The sequence below is a fragment of the Ursus arctos genome, unplaced genomic scaffold (assembly GCF_023065955.2).
Source record: "Ursus arctos isolate Adak ecotype North America unplaced genomic scaffold, UrsArc2.0 scaffold_2, whole genome shotgun sequence".
Lineage (NCBI taxonomy): Eukaryota > Metazoa > Chordata > Mammalia > Carnivora > Ursidae > Ursus > Ursus arctos.
Window position 1 is genome coordinate 87,228,133 of NW_026622874.1, and position 15,425 is coordinate 87,243,557.

The window sequence follows — 15,425 nt, forward strand, 5'->3', positions numbered from 1 at the left end:
CGAAGGAAGCGACCATAGAGAAGAGCGGCGAGATCGAAGGGCACCTACACACTCACTTCCGCCATCCTCCAATTCTGCGCAAACCCTTCGACCGCTCTGAGGTGGGGACTCTTGGGGGGCTCAGGGGCTTCTCCGGTTGCACTTAGAAGGAGCCGCAAAAGCCACCGTGGGAAGGGGTTCCCACTAGGTGCCCTCCCGGAGGAGACTCGGCACAAAGGAAAGGTGTCAACCATAGAGAAGCCAGCTCGGGGATAGAGTCCCGAGGCCCCGCTGTAGGCTAGAGTAGCCGCCGAGTGCCGGAAACCAGCGAGATGAGGAGGCTCTTTGCAGGGCGGCTGAGGGGTTCGCGGACACCGCCCCCAACGAGCCGGGCGAGGGAAGACGCGGGTGACCTTGGTTGAAGCCCCGCGAAGAGGCGGAGCCTGAACTTACGACCTTGGCTTCTCTGAGCAAAGGGACTGGAGGTCTAGGAGGTTCCTTCTGAGACGGGAAATAAAGATAGAGGGCAGAAATAAGGAGATCACTTTGGACGTGCCTGTGGGACGTCAGGGGGCAGGGGGACGTACGGTCTGGAGCCCAGTAAAGACATCAAGGCCAGATACAGGCATTGGGAACCGTTAAGGTGTAGAGAGCCATTGAAATCATAAGCACAATGAAATCAGTAAGGTCTGTCCCTGACCCTGCGCCAACTGGCCTAAGGAATAGGGGAATCTTGGCTGAAGCAGTTGATAAAAACCGGATTGAGCTTCTTCAGGAGCAGCTGAATAAAAAGCCAAAAGCTATGAGGAACCTGTGGTTCATGTTTAGGCTCTGCTTGCCCCCATGCATTTGCCTTCACTCGCAGGCAGCCCTATCTCAGTGGCAAAACGGCTTTCCATGGCTCCAAACTGAAGTCCTAAGAGCTTGGCAACTCAAGTAGAAGCAACCTGCTTCTTTTCTGAGATTGGCAATAAAATTCCCAGAACTGACCCCAGCTGACTGGCTTCGATCAGATACTCATCCTGGAACACAAGAGACTGGAGATGGATAAATGCCCTGACTCACACAAGAACGTTTATTCAAGGCTGAGGCTGCGGGATGGAGTTGGAAAACTTCATTGTGGAGGGCAAGTTCTGGCCTAGCCAGTCCTCATCTCCCAGCTCTCCCCCTATTCTAACCATTCTAAGATCAACTCACAGATGGCCTTTGTTAAGGTCTTCATCACCATCTTTGTCCGCCCATATTCCCAGTTCAGAAGAAGATATCAATGAAAAAGACTAGTTCTGTGGTCCCCACACTCCTCTCTGAAGCCCTTACCCTTCCTCTATAGTTTCTGCCCATTGTTTCTAGGAGAGAGACACAGTTGAGGAGTATAGAAAGGCAAGGGTCTGGTGTTGATGAGTTAGGTTTGGAAATGGGTCTAAGCTGTCCAATAAAACTTTCTGCCACGACCGATGTTCTATATCGACACTGTCCGGTGTGCTAGCCACTAGCCATATGTAGCTCTTGAGCACTTGACATGTGGCTAATGGGACTAGGGAACGGAATTTAAATTTTAACCAATTAAAATAGCCACATGTGGCTAGTGACTACTGCATTAGTGCAGGAGGTGTCTGTGGACAGCTACGGGGAGCTGTCCAGCAGAGAGGGAGCTACCATCTGAGCGCATAAAGCAGTTTGGGGATGATCAGAAGTGAGTAGTGGTTGAAGCCATGGACATGAGCGAGATGGTCCAGGCAATACCTGTAGAGAGAATAGGGCCCAGGACCTAATTCTGGAAAACAAGCCGCACTTATCAGGTAGGCAGCAAAAGAGGAGTAGAAAGTGCTGAGATGATGTCTTGGGTCAGGTTTCCCAGAAGCAGACCTTGAGATGAGGATTTGTGTGCGAGTGATTTCGTCAAACAGTGCTACCGGAAGAAACCAGTAAGAGAGTGGGAGAAGCAGGAGAGGGAAGGAGAGGAAACCAAACAAATGCGTGATCTCAGGCAGAGGGTAGTTCAACTTGATCCTGCAGGCAAGAAAGTTATGCGTCAGGTTTGTCCAGAAACAAGGGAGCGGGGCCTTTCATATATCTACATGCCTCAGCTGTTGACCAAGCGACACTCCTGGACGCATCAGTTCATCAAGGCAAAGCCTCCAGTAGCCTGAGGGCATTCCTCCAAAAAAGAGAAAAAATCTGGACATTCTAACCGTTGGAAGAAGAACCACAGAACAAAGACCAGGGGGTGTGGGAGTATAGAGTACATGCGTGCATGGGGGCAGTTGGTCAGACACATCACAGGCAAATGATTAAAAAGGGATCCACGACATTGCCATTGTGTCCTGTAGAAAACACCGATGGCTAGTGATGTGGGGCCGCGAGTGGATGTTCAAAAAAGAATTCTTGAGATGTTTTTGGTGCAAAAAGGTGCTTTTATTATAGCACGGGGACAAGACCCGTGGGCAGAAAGAGCTACACCTTTGCTGTATGAAGCTGGTGGGTATATGCTTAGTGTCCAAAGGGAGGGGACGTGCAGGGAATATTACATCATAAATGTTTTCCTCGAATTTCTACTCGTAAAACTACTTTCGCAAGATTTCTCTGGTGCTTATCATTCAGTTGGATATTAACTATCGGTGACACGTACAGACAAGTCATGAGACCCTTGAAGAATGTAGCAGCCAGCACGTACTTGATCCTTATCGGAGCTCTGCAGGCTTTAGGTCAGCTTTCTGGGCTAAAGGTGAATATTTTTCTGCTTCTATCCCTCATCAACTAAGACTGTTTAGGGACTTTGGTGCGAGTAATTTTAAGGAAGTGGTAGAAGCAGAAGCCAAATGGTAGTGGACTGAGGACTGAATGGAAGGTAAGAAATGGGAGGAGGAGTATGGAAAGTTGTCCTGAGGGAGACCTGATCATGTGCGAAGTCTAAAGGGAAGGGAGCCAGTAGGAAGGATAGTAATCGAAGGAGTGAGGTTTGGGGAAGGTGGGAGTGGTGGGATCCAGGACCCAAGGTAAGCCAAGGTGTTACTATAAAAGGGAGAAATACTTGCTCCTCAGGAACAGGGTGTGTGATAATTAGGATGCTTTTAGCTGCCAGTAATGGAACCCCCACATCCACTCCTAATTTAAGGTAGCTTAAACATGAAAAGAGCGGGGAGCTTACTGGCTCACAGAATTGAAAAAGCAGAGGTAGAATGACTTCAGGCATGGCTGAAGCCAGAGGCTCAAATAATGTGCATTTGAACTTGGTCTCAGTCTCAGCTCTGCTTTCCTCTGGACTGTCCCTTTGTAGGCAGCAAGATGGCTACCGACAGCTCCAAGCACACATCCTACTGGCCTAACAATCGTAGTGGGAAGAGGTCATAGCTTTCCCAGTAGCTCCGGCAAATGCAACAGGATTGAGTCTCATCAGTTCCACCTGGGGCACCAGGTGCATGAAGAATTTGGTTTTTGTCCCAGCTTCCTGGCACAGAGCTTTAAAATACTTGGAATTTACCAAGTAACAGAAGTGCCCCTTAGATCACCCCTGAGTTTTAGTTAATGAGGCAACTAATGGCAAGCCCCTAGATAGCTTCACCAGAAAGACTATCCTCATGATTAGAGGGTTGGGATTTTTTAAAAGATTGATTGATTAATGCAATCTCTACACCTGTCATGGGGCTTGAACTCACAACCCCTGAGATCAAAAGTCACATGTTCTTCTCACTGAGCCAGCCAGGTGCCCCAGAGGGTTGGGATTTTGAGGCAGCTGAACCTCCATGGAGGGGAGGGGGACCTAGAGATTGAGCTCAGTCCCATGGCGATGACTTAATCAATCATGCCTAAGAAATGAAACCAGGTCTCCCAGACCTCACTCTATGTCTCTCTTCATTTGGCTGTTCCTGACTTGTATTCTCTACTACAAACCTGTAATTGGAGGTATATTTTCCTGCATTCTGTGAGTTGTTCTAGCAAATTATCACGCCTGAGGGGGAGGGGGGTCATGGGAATCTCCCAGATGTGTAGCAGGTTGGTCAGAAGATGACTGGGGGACCCCACGTGCAGCTCACGTCTGAAATGGGGGCAGTCTGGGGAGGACTGAGCCCTTTATTTGTGGGGTCTGAGTTTACCTTGGGCAGTTTGCCAGAACTGGACTTCAGTACGCTAGTTGGGGTTGGAACCGAATACTAACCCTGAACCAACATTTGTGATCACAAGGGTTGGATTATGCTGACTGGGAAACACTGGATCAGAGACCCATCGTCTGAGATTGGGGTGGGCTCAGCAGAGGTGGCTCTTCAGAGGAAAACCAGGGTCTCGGACAGAAGGGGAAGTGGTTGCTTGTGGGATTCTTCTGGAGGTTGACCCTACCCACCCCAAGAGATGGGGATTTCTCCTATTTTGTCTTTTTTTCTGCCCCCTCCAAATCATACTCTGCCCACCCAGGACATTTTGACAGCCTAAGATACTCCAGCTTCACTTAGGCTCTGCCTCTCAACCTCCATACACAGAAGTGGTTTCCCCCACTTCTGCCAACCTTCCTCCCTCTGGTTTCAGGCTTCCGAGTGTGGCCTCCTCTAGGAAGCCATGGGCGGCCAAGCCACCTAGGCCGCCTCTAATGTGCCTTCTACTCGGCAGCTTTTGTGTAACATTCACGAAGTGTTTCCAGTTGGAATGTCTTCCGTCACATCTGACTGACAGGTGATCAGATTTCTGTTTGGAAGGAAATCCAGGGCCGGTATGGGGGTGGGGACCGGAAGCAGAGAGGAGAACTGGTGCTGTGGTCCAGGAGGGGCTGATGCTGACTTGGCCAGGGCAGTACAGTGGGCTTAGTACCAAGGACAACAGCCAGCGAGATTTCTGAGGAGGCAGTGCCAAGGCTGGCTGGTAGGGAAGAGTGAAGAATGTCCTTGAGCTTCCAATACGTCTGTTGAGGGGCACTGAGGACAAAGCTCTGGGCCCCAGCGCCCCATCTGCCACTAAGTGGCTGACGAGCCTAGCACTCATTTCAATTACACCAGACCCCGCCCTCCCTTTGGAGGTGAGAGCGGCAAGAAATCTTAGAGATCATAAAGTTTAACTTCGTCACTCCATCCCCATTTTATAGATAATAAAGCAGAGGCTTCAAAAGTTACAGTGGTTCACCTTTATTTTTAATGTGAATGTGAATACAAAATTTGCTTTCCATTGAAAACATCAGGACACTTAATAAGCCCAACACACATGCTCGACTGAAATAATTCAACACATAATTCCTTCAACAAACACGTCTTCACCTGAGTGTTAGGTACCGATCATAGAGTTAAAAAAATAAGCTCTTCCTATCATGACCTGGTGAGACAGGGAACAGCAACAACCCCACAAACCAACCAACCAGCGCATTAGTAAGATCATTTTAGGCGTTTAGGTGCTATGAAGAAAACCAAAGAGGCCCATTGAGAGGAGGGTGACTGGGGGCTACTTTAGATAGAAGAGGTGACATTTGAGGTGGAGCTGAATGATGGAAGAAACAGCCCTAGAGAAAGCTACACGGAACACTCCAGGGCAAGGAAAGAACATCTGCAAAGAGCCCGAGGTAGAAACAACTGTGGGATGTTTGCAGAACAGAATGGCGAGTGCGGTTGGGAGCGAACGAGAGGAAAACCATACTGGATGGGGTCAAAGAAGTGGGCCACCGGGAGGAGTCTGGATTTTTATATAACAGCTTTATTGATATATAATTCACGTGCCATACAGTTTGCCCATTTAAAGTAGGAGTTGGGGGGCGCCTGGGTGGCACAGCGGTTAAGCGCCTGCCTTCGGCTCAGGGCGTGATCCCGGAGTTGTGGGATTGAGCCCCACATCAGGCTCTTCAGCTATGAGCCTGCTTCTTCCTCTCCCGCTCCCCCTGCTTGTGTTCCCTCTCTCGCTGGCTGTCTCTATCTCTGTCAAATAAATAAATAAATAAAATCTTTAAAAAAAAAGATTTAAAGTAGGAGTTGGGGTTTTAGTCTAAGTGTAGTAAGGAGTCACGGGAAGGTGGGGGGAAGGATTAATTTCCGATCCACGCTTAATTAATTAATTAAAACTTGAAAGGGAATCTTTATTTTTGTTTTATTTATTCAATTAATCTCTACACCCAATGTGGGCCTCGATCTCACAACCCTAAGATCGAGAGTCGCATGCTCGGGGCACTTGGGTGGCTCAGTTGGTTAAGCATTTGCCTTTGGCTCAGGTCATGATCCCAGAGTCCTTGGATCAAGCGAGGAGCCTTCTCCCTCTCCCCTGCCTCCCCACGCCTCAACGGCTCGTGCTCTCTCTCTCTCAAATAAATAAAAAATCTTTTTTTTTTTTTTAAGATTTTATTTATTTGTCAGAGAGCGCACAAGCAGGGGGAGCAGCAGGCAGAGGGAGAAGTAGGCTCCCGGCTGAGTTAGGAGCCCAACATGGGGCTCAATCCCAGGATGCTGGGATCATGACCTGAGCCAAAGGCAGATGCTTAACTGATTAGGTCACTCAGGCGCCCCTAAAAATAAAAAGTCTTAAAAAAAAAAAAAAAGAGTTGCATGCTCTACTAACTGAACCAGCTAGGTGCCCCTTCTGATCCACATTTTATTTATTTTTTTAAAGATTTTATTTATTATTTATTTGAGAGAGAGTGAGACAGCATGAGAGGGGTGAGGGTCAGAGGGAGAAGCAGACTCCCCACTGAGCAGGGGGCCCGATGCAGGACTCGATCCCAGGACTCTGGGATCATGACCTGGGCCGAGGGCAGTTGCCTAAACAACTGAGCCACCCAGGCGCCCCTGATCCACATTTTAAAGGCTGATCTGACTGCTGGGTGGAGGATGGATTTGCTAGGTTTTGAGAAGAACAGGAACTGGGAGACCCATTGTAAAGGTTGTGACCTAACCTAGATGACAGATGATCCCAGACTGAACCACAAGGTCAATAGTGGAGACAGACAAATTGGTCACATCCGAGATATATTCTGGAGAGACAACCAGCAGGACTGGGTAAATGGGTTAGATGTCAGGGTTGAGGGAAGGAAGAAAGGTGACATTGTTTATTCAGATGTGGAAGCAGAGCCTGGGAGAAAATGAAGCGGGACATGTTTCGGACATGCTAGGTCTGTAGCACCACTTGGTGGCACCCTTCAGTTTGGAAGCCTCATTAATGGTTCAAGTGCAATCACGCAGAGCCCTACAGTGGCCAGGCAGAGGGTACAGACATAAAGGAAGTTCAGTCCTGGCCCTACTCAAGCCACTCGGTCTCTGACAAGTGAAACCAAGAAATATGTCTCAGGGTATCGAGTGCTGTAAGACAGGTTATCTGTTAGGAGGTATCTGAATGCACACAGACAACTGAGACAGTCTCGCTTAAATAGTAAGGACATTTGTCATCACACCACAAGGAGTCCGGTCTTCTAAAATCCTCTGTTTTGCCCTCCTCTGGATTTTGGCTTCATCACTGATCGGAAATAAGATGGGCAGAGTAGTTCCACGCTTTGCCTCCAGACCCAGCAACACCCAGAGTCAGAAGGCAGTCCGTCTCTCTGGTGTCTCCTTGAGGGTGGAGGGACCCTTTCCTGGCAGCCCCCCAAAGTAGATCTCCTCATACCAATCATAGGCCCCAAAGAAGTTACACACCCAACCCTAAACGAAGCCCCTGGCAAGGAGAACAGGACCACCAGAAGTAGGCGAGGCCTGTCAGGATTTATTCCCGGAACTGCGGAAAGGACCATCTTGAACAAAATCAGGGCCCTGTCTGTAGGAAGACGGAAAAATGGCTGTTAAGCAGGAGCTCAAAGGCACAGACTGCTAGGGGGAACCCAAAAGGCCATGTGATTTCAAGAGCGTGTTTTTAAAGAGTTCAAGATTCTGCACAAAGAACGAGTCTTTAACTACAATCACTCAAAATACACGTCTCAGAAAAATCTTTCTCCAAGCAAATTCACAGCCTCCTAAAGTCCTGAGTGTTCTCCACTTCCTTTGTCGTTCGCCCGCCCCGCCAACCCCCACCTGCTAGGTTTCTACAGCAGCCAGCCTTCCTTCTTCATCAGGCACTGCTCACAAGCATTTTCCCAGGTGGTTGGCTGTCCTGGTCTCCACAACTCTGAGCCCACTCTAGGACTCCCTCATCTAGAGGCCATGCCACACTGATGCTCCCACGGCCACATGCTGGACGTCTGTGTTCACTGTGCTACTGGTCACAGGCATGGCTGGACATCTGGGGAGATTCCCCCGCTAGCACTCCTGCTCTCCAACATCAAAGTTAGGCGGCCTCTCTCAGACTCCTCTCATACAAGACAGGGACACAGGACGATCTAGGCTTTTCCAATCAGGTGCATTCAAGGGAGGCTTTGAATTTGCCTGATCTTGGGGGCAGGAGGGTCGGGAGGGAGGGAAGGCCACTTTCTTGATGCAGAAGTGGCTTCAGTGCCACGAGCAGTAGGTGTCACAGTCAAGTCTAAGTTCTGGCCTTTAGTGTTTGGTGGCAATGGTGGGAGCAGCGCTTTTCTTCCCACGCCAGATCAGCTCCATGGCTTGGGAGCTGTTTCTCCAGCCCGTCCCACAATTCTGTCAGCTAACTCAAAAGCTTACACAAATCTTCTTCTGCGTAAACCAGCCAATGTAAATTCTGTTGTCTGTAAATCAAGACTTCCAACTATCACACAGGACGCTACAGTCAACAGCTCTACAAAACATCTTCTCCCTTTGGACTCTTTTCCGAGTGCCGTGTTTCTCAAACTTCAGTCATTCATGTACCACCTGCCCCCAAATCTGCCCCATGTTTATACTACCCATAATATCATCGACCACATACAGTTTTTGAAATTGAATCATTTTTTAATCTCAGTATTTGCCACCCCAGTTTTTTCCCCCCCAAACTAATACACATTCAAATAAATACAGCACCGCTAAAATAGAAAGCTTTGTTCAAATACCACCCCCTAAAAACCTTACATTCCGAGAGTGGCCAACAGTGTCTTAGGAGAAATTCCCAGGAGTGGAGTGACTGAGGTACAGGATAAAGACAAAGAAAACCTTTAGTTACGGCACCAGCCCTTCCTAAGCAGAGCGGATGGGCTGGAGGGCCAGGAGGACAGAAGTCTTGGCAAGTTCTTCATTTTACCTGAGCAGTAGATGGACCTCTGAATGACAGTACCAGGCAGCGGTTAAATGCACACTTTTTTGGAGTTCAGTTGTACTGGGTTCCTAAATCACCCTGATGCTCTGTTTTCTCACCTGTAAAATGGGGGAAATAATGGCTCCAACCACACAGGGTAACACCGGGTGCGTTGAATGTGAACCAATACGAAGCATTGGCACAACGCCTGATCCATGAAAAGCTCTAGCTCGGAGTTTCCCAAACTCCTCGGAGCTTGGGAAACCGTGTGTGTTATAAATAAACACAGCTTCCCCGTCTGTGCTCAGACCCTCCTGAATCATCACCTTCAAGGGAGGAATTAGGGAATCTATCTGAAACCCAAAACCGTCCATGGACCTGATGGGTTTGGGAAACATCAATCAGGGTTAAGCAGCTGCTGTTCTCGTCCCAGGGTGACGAGATGATGGATGTCAAAGTTAAAGGTCATTTGCCAGCCTTGCACTCACTCATTCAGTCAACACAAATTCCCTGAGCGCTCACTGGGTGCCCCGCCCTGTTCGGTGCTGGGGCCACGATAGGGAAAAGAAAGACTCAGGCTGCCCCTACAGGCACTCGAGGCCGGCCCCTCACCCTCGGTATCATCTGAATAACTGGGTGGGCGGGTGGGGCGACGATCAAGGGAATTAGTCCCTGGCTTTCTGAGGGGCTCCAGGGGTGGACGGCAAAGCTGTCTGTCCCCGCAGGCTGGGAGCCAGGAGAGCCGGTATTTGAGGGTCAGGGGCTGTAGGACCTGGAGGCCCCTGGACACCATTCCTGCCTCCTGTCCAGCTCATTTCCTCTCAGAGCCAGACGTCAGAATCTCCCCATGAGGTAGATACTACTGTTCCCATTTTACAGATAAGAAAACAGACGCTCCGCGGAGAGATGGGTCACACTTATGCCCCACCCGCGAAAGGCTCCCAGGCCCGTCTCTCTCAGCCTGGCCGTAGGGCCTGGTCCTACCTCCAGGGGCGGCTCAGCGGCCGCCAGATGTCTCGCCAGACCCGCGCAGTGGGTCGGACCCCAGGGGGCTCTGGGCCAGGACGCTCCCGAGCGGACCGCGTCGGAGCCGCCGCCTCGGCCTTCGGGAGGCCGGCACTCTCGCTCCGGACCCGGCCTAGCCCTACCTGACGCCCACGCCCTGCGCAAACACAGCGCGCCGCCCTGGGAACTACAACGCCCGTGAGCCTCGGGGCGCTGGTGCGCGACGGGACACTTTACGTCGCTCCCCCGCGCCGCCCGAGACACCCGCTGTGCCCCCGTAGGTTCGCTAGGCCCGAGAGCGCCGTGGAAACCGGGTCCCTCCGTCCCCGCCCCCGAGACGCCAGCCCCTTCCTGGCGTCGTCTTTGGTCCCACGCCCGGAAGTCGTAAGACGGCCACAAAAACTGGAGGCTAGACGGACCCAGACTTGCCCTCCGAGCCTTCACTTCCGCCGGAAGTCACCTCCAGTCGCCCGTGCCCTTTCCTTTTCGCACGCGCGGGCGCCCGGCTCGGGGCGCGAGTACGACCACAATGGCGGCCACCACCCTGCTGCGCGCGACGCCCCTCTTGAGCGGTGAGGGGGCGAGGAAGGCAGTAGTGGCGCGGGGCCACGTGGGGGGTCGTCGGGAGCGGCCGGGCTCGGACCGGCGCCCTGACTCCAAGCCTCTGCCCTGGCAGGTCTCGGCACCGGCCCGACCCCATTGCTGCAGGGTCTGCTGCGGCCGCTGAAGGCCCCGACACTGCCCCGCTTGTGCCGCGGCCTGGCCGTGGAGGCCAAGAAGATCTATGTGCGCGACAAGCCCCATGTGAACGTGGGCACCATCGGCCATGTGGACCACGGCAAGACCACACTGACCGCGGCCATCACGAAGAGTAAGCGGGGATGGGTCGGGGGCGTCCGGAAGCGCCCGCTGCGCTGGCGGGACCTGGAGCCCGGGAGGTGCTGTGGCCCCGGGCGGTGGATTGGAAGATGCAGGAAACACATTTCCCCTGAACGTGCAAGATTTTGTGATGCGTAAGCTGGGGAGCGGAGCCCGAATGGCCTCTCTCTAGCCGTGGCCAGTGTCCTGTAAGCAGAGGCTTTATCCTGGAGAAGTCGCAGAGCTGGACCTTGAGGCCCTTTAACATTTCCTTCTCACCCGAGTTACACCCGCTGCAGGAACTGACGGAGGGGATCACGGACGCATTATTCTCCCAGACTGTCCTTTGCGTAGTAGGTGGGAGGGACTTGGGTGTGGCTTGAGCCCTGCCTCTACCTCTGGAACTTGGTCTGAGAGGTTTGTTCTCCTCCTTCCCCTTAGTTTTAGCGGAGGGGGGTGGAGCCAAGTTTAAGAAGTATGAAGAGATTGACAACGCCCCTGAAGAGCGAGCGCGTGGAATCACAATTAATGCGGCTCACGTGGAGTATAGCACTGCGGCCCGCCACTATGCCCACACGGACTGCCCAGGTCACGCAGATTACGTGAAGGTGAGAGAGCTGCTGGGTACAGGGCCAGGGGCTGTGCCTGCCAGGAAAAATGTTGGACTTGTGGGGAAGTTAAGATATTCAAGGTGCATGGGTTGAGGTCATGGATTTCTGAGCATGACCTCTCAAAGTGGGTGGTAAGGAGATGGCAGAGAAAGGTGGGCCTCAGCTGCTGTGCTTGGCTAGATGGACGTGGAGCTGAGGAGGTCCTTGAACTACACTGTTTCCTATCCTTCTACCCAGAATATGATCACAGGCACTGCGCCCCTCGATGGCTGCATCCTTGTGGTGGCAGCCAATGACGGCCCTATGCCCCAGACCCGAGAGCATCTATTACTGGCCAGACAGGTACTCAGAGCCTGGGAAGGGGTGGAAAGAGGAAGAGTGGGGAGTTGGTCCATGCAGGACACCGCTTCTACCTCTTTGCCATCCACAGATAGGAGTGGAGCATGTTGTGGTGTACGTGAACAAAGCAGATGCTGTCCAGGACGCGGAGATGGTGGAGTTGGTTGAGCTGGAGATCCGGGAACTGCTCACCGAGTTTGGCTACAAAGGAGAGGAGACCCCGGTCATCATAGGCTCTGCCCTCTGTGCCCTTGAGGTGAAGGCGGGGTCAGGCAGGGGCTGTGGCAGAGGATGGGACTGGATGGGTGGCCAGAGTTCTGCTGAGCCTGGAGAGTGCCTCTTAGTAAGAAGAGCAGAACGAGAATTTCAGAGTCCTGTCACTTCCTCCCCATAGCAACGTGACCCTGAGCTAGGCGTGAAGTCCGTGCAGAAGCTGCTGGATGCCGTGGACACTTACATCCCAGTACCCACCCGAGACCTGGAGAAGCCTTTCCTGCTGCCTGTAGAGTCCGTTTACTCTATTCCTGGTGAGGACCGTGTTCACTTGCACTACTCTCTGGCTGTATAGCCTGGCCCAGGGTCCCTGATGTCCTTCTTGTCCTGTTTCTTTCCAGGCCGGGGCACCGTGGTGACAGGTACATTAGAGCGTGGCATTTTGAAGAAGGGAGATGAGTGTGAGTTCCTGGGACATAACAAGCACATTCGCACTGTGGTGACAGGTATAGGAAAGATGCCTCGGGACCCAGGGGCTGGCTCCAGGATTTCCCTTGCAGATCCTTTGTGCCTTCCCTCTGCCCTAGACCCTCCTCCCTTGTCTCTCCTCTTCCCTCCTAGGCATTGAGATGTTCCACAAGAGTCTGGAGCGGGCAGAGGCAGGTGACAACCTTGGAGCCCTGGTCCGAGGCTTGAAGCGAGAGGACCTGAGGCGTGGCCTGGTCATGGCCAAGCCAGGGTCCATCCAGACCCATCAGAAGGTGGAGGCACAGGTGAGGGCTCCAGGTGATGGGACAGCGTTGAGCCAGACGGTCCTGTGCAGTGGCGGTGTTTCCAGCCAGGCCCAGCTTCACCCTGTTGTTCTTTTTTTTCCAGGTTTATATCCTCAGCAAGGAGGAAGGTGGCCGCCACAAGCCTTTTGTGTCCCACTTCATGCCTGTCATGTTCTCCCTGACTTGGGACATGGCCTGTCGTGTCATCTTGCCACCAGGGAAGGTATGGTGGCTATAGGGAATGTGAAGGAGTGGAAGAGACACTTCACCCCAGCTCTCCCTCACTCACAATTCCAAACGTGACAACACGGGTGACTTTTCATTGACTGTAGATGAAGCTAGTGATGGAAAGGTCTGGCTGGGTGGGTTTAGGGAGAGTGAGTCTCCACCCAGTCCACGCTAGCATTTACCCACAGAAAGATCTCCCAGAAGAGGATTCTCCCCGTTGAGAATTGCACCATACATAATGGCTCAGAGAAGTCCTGTGACTTAAGAAACCTGCATGACCCACAATTTCCTTGACTTTCCAGAGTGAACGTTAGGAACACTGGTCACAACTCCTTTCCTCTCTTGACATGCACCATTTGCATCTGCCTGGCGGCTGGGATGAAGCTGGTTCTAGAAACAATCCCCCTGCTGCATTTCCCAGAACTTTTAAAAAAATTTTTAATCAAATTCAGTTTAGTTAACATTCGTTTTAACCTTGGTAGGCAGCAAACAGTTGGGAAGAAGGTGCTTGAGGGCCATGCATGAACCCTGTCTCTGCCCTCTCCAGGAGCTTGCTATGCCCGGGGAGGACCTGAAGATCACCCTTATCTTGCGGCAGCCCATGATCTTAGAAAAAGGCCAGCGTTTCACCCTTCGAGATGGCAACCGGACCATTGGCACTGGCCTTGTCACTGAGACGCCGGCCATGACTGAGGAGGACAAGAACATCAAGTGGGGTTGAGTCTGGACTCTGCTCAGACTCTGGTATTGAAGGCTGCACTGGCCAGCGTTCTTTCCTGCTGCTGGTGCCCCCTCCCCAGGGCCCAGGCTGCAACCCAGCAGTGCAACTAGGCTGCCGCTTCCCCTGGTCAGGAGGGGCCCCAGGGCCTGCCAGGTGAGGTAGGTCAATAAACTGTTCTGTGAATAGCGAGGGACGTTGTGTCTTGTGTCCTTTGTCTAAGTTGGAGAGGATGGGGGGGTAGAAACATGGAGCCCAGGACACATCCTCAGTTCATCTCTGTGGTACCGTTTGGAACAAAGCTCCTGTCTTAAAGCTGTCAGAACTGCTGTTGACAACTTGAGAAAAGGAGGAAAGTTGGTCTAGTAAAGCTGGTGTGGCTGCCTAGCAAAACACTAGGTAGGATTGTTGGCTGTCCTATGGGAGAAAGTGGGGACTTTTACCCCTTGGAGCAAGGGTGGGTTCAGCTGAGGTGCCAAACCCACCTATCCTCTCAGAGTAGTTACTAAGGCTGTTAACGTCTACCTGCCCTTGTCTAAGCTCTAGGATACTGGGGACTGTGTCTCACCTCTGGAACCAACATCCACCACTTCATAGGGTCCTCTTTTTAATAAGTCTCTGTGCTGGATGGGTTGTTCCCCCTATACATCACCAATTCTAGACACAGGAGTGAGAAGTTATAAACGGAAGTTTTTGTTTCGAACACGTACTGAGATTTAAGAGTAAGATAAGGACCGTATCAAAGGTGTAGGGAGTAAAATGCTGAATAGGTGTTTGTTTAAAAACTTGAAACGACTGGCCAGGACGCTGACCCCAAACAAAAGGTAACTCTCAGCAGGGATTAACAAGCACCCCTTTCAAACTTGCTTCTCACAAATGAGCATATTCAGCACTGACCGGCTCTTAGGCCCAACCTGAGAGCTGTTTTGAGTCACAATCGAATCTGTGGCTTCACAGCAGAGAAAAGGGCTCAAGAAAAGGAGGACAAAAGAGCTTCACGATAAAGAATTGTCCAGCGATAGGGCAGGTTTGCTTAACTCTCCTCGATGTCTGAGGTGAGGCTGGAAAGTCTCGACATTCCGAAGACCCTCCCTGGAGCCTCAGGACGAGCCCGGAAGCACTGCAGTCCCATCTCTGTACTGGGGAAGCTGGTCTCCACCTGCACCTGAGACATCCCAAGCCCAGCGGCTTTCCTGCTGCTGCTTTTTCCATCACTGCCCCCCAGCTCCAACTGCCATCCTCTTAAGAGCTCTTCCGGTGGGGACCCAAGCCCTGCACATGTGTTCTCACTTACCCCGCCCCATCATGCCCACCCATTACCAGGTTTCAGACCCTTACATCTTGGATGTCTCCCCTGTATGTAATCTTCACTTTTCCTGCCCTCTTAGCCCATCTTTTCTGGCTTTGGTCCCAGCTGAAACAGCCCCACCTACCCATGAGTACCAGCCCCATCCCCTCGATGCTCTAAGGGGGAAATGATCACTGAAGAGACAAGAAAACCAAGGCCAGGACATGCAGTAAAAATTGCAACCTGTTTCCTTGGAAATAACCACTTCTGCAATGTGTCATTTCTACATCCCATACCTGGCTCTTCTGTGCCATTTAGCCCCTGGTTTAGCTCTTGCTCCC

The 15,425-nt window shown here is 51.8% G+C and overlaps 1 protein-coding gene and 1 long non-coding RNA gene across 2 annotated transcripts; one reads left to right on the forward strand and one right to left on the reverse strand.

Annotated features, from left to right (window-relative positions):
* Positions 1-8,750: 8,750 nt before the first annotated feature.
* On the reverse strand, positions 8,751-10,320 carry LOC130544212 (uncharacterized). Its single transcript, XR_008960323.1, has 2 exons — positions 10,036-10,320; positions 8,751-9,170 (listed from the first exon to the last, which is right to left on the reverse strand). It is a non-coding gene; the product is annotated as an uncharacterized LOC130544212 (long non-coding RNA).
* Positions 10,321-10,516: 196 nt separating this feature from the next.
* TUFM (Tu translation elongation factor, mitochondrial) lies at positions 10,517-13,988 on the forward strand. Its single transcript, XM_026515700.4, has 10 exons — positions 10,517-10,628; positions 10,733-10,927; positions 11,356-11,522; positions 11,763-11,867; positions 11,956-12,120; positions 12,259-12,391; positions 12,479-12,583; positions 12,699-12,850; positions 12,954-13,073; positions 13,626-13,988. The coding sequence occupies exons 1-10, from the start codon at positions 10,586-10,588 to the stop codon at positions 13,797-13,799; spliced, it is 1,359 nt and encodes a 452-aa protein (XP_026371485.1). The 5' UTR covers positions 10,517-10,585; the 3' UTR covers positions 13,800-13,988.
* Positions 13,989-15,425: the final 1,437 nt, after the last annotated feature.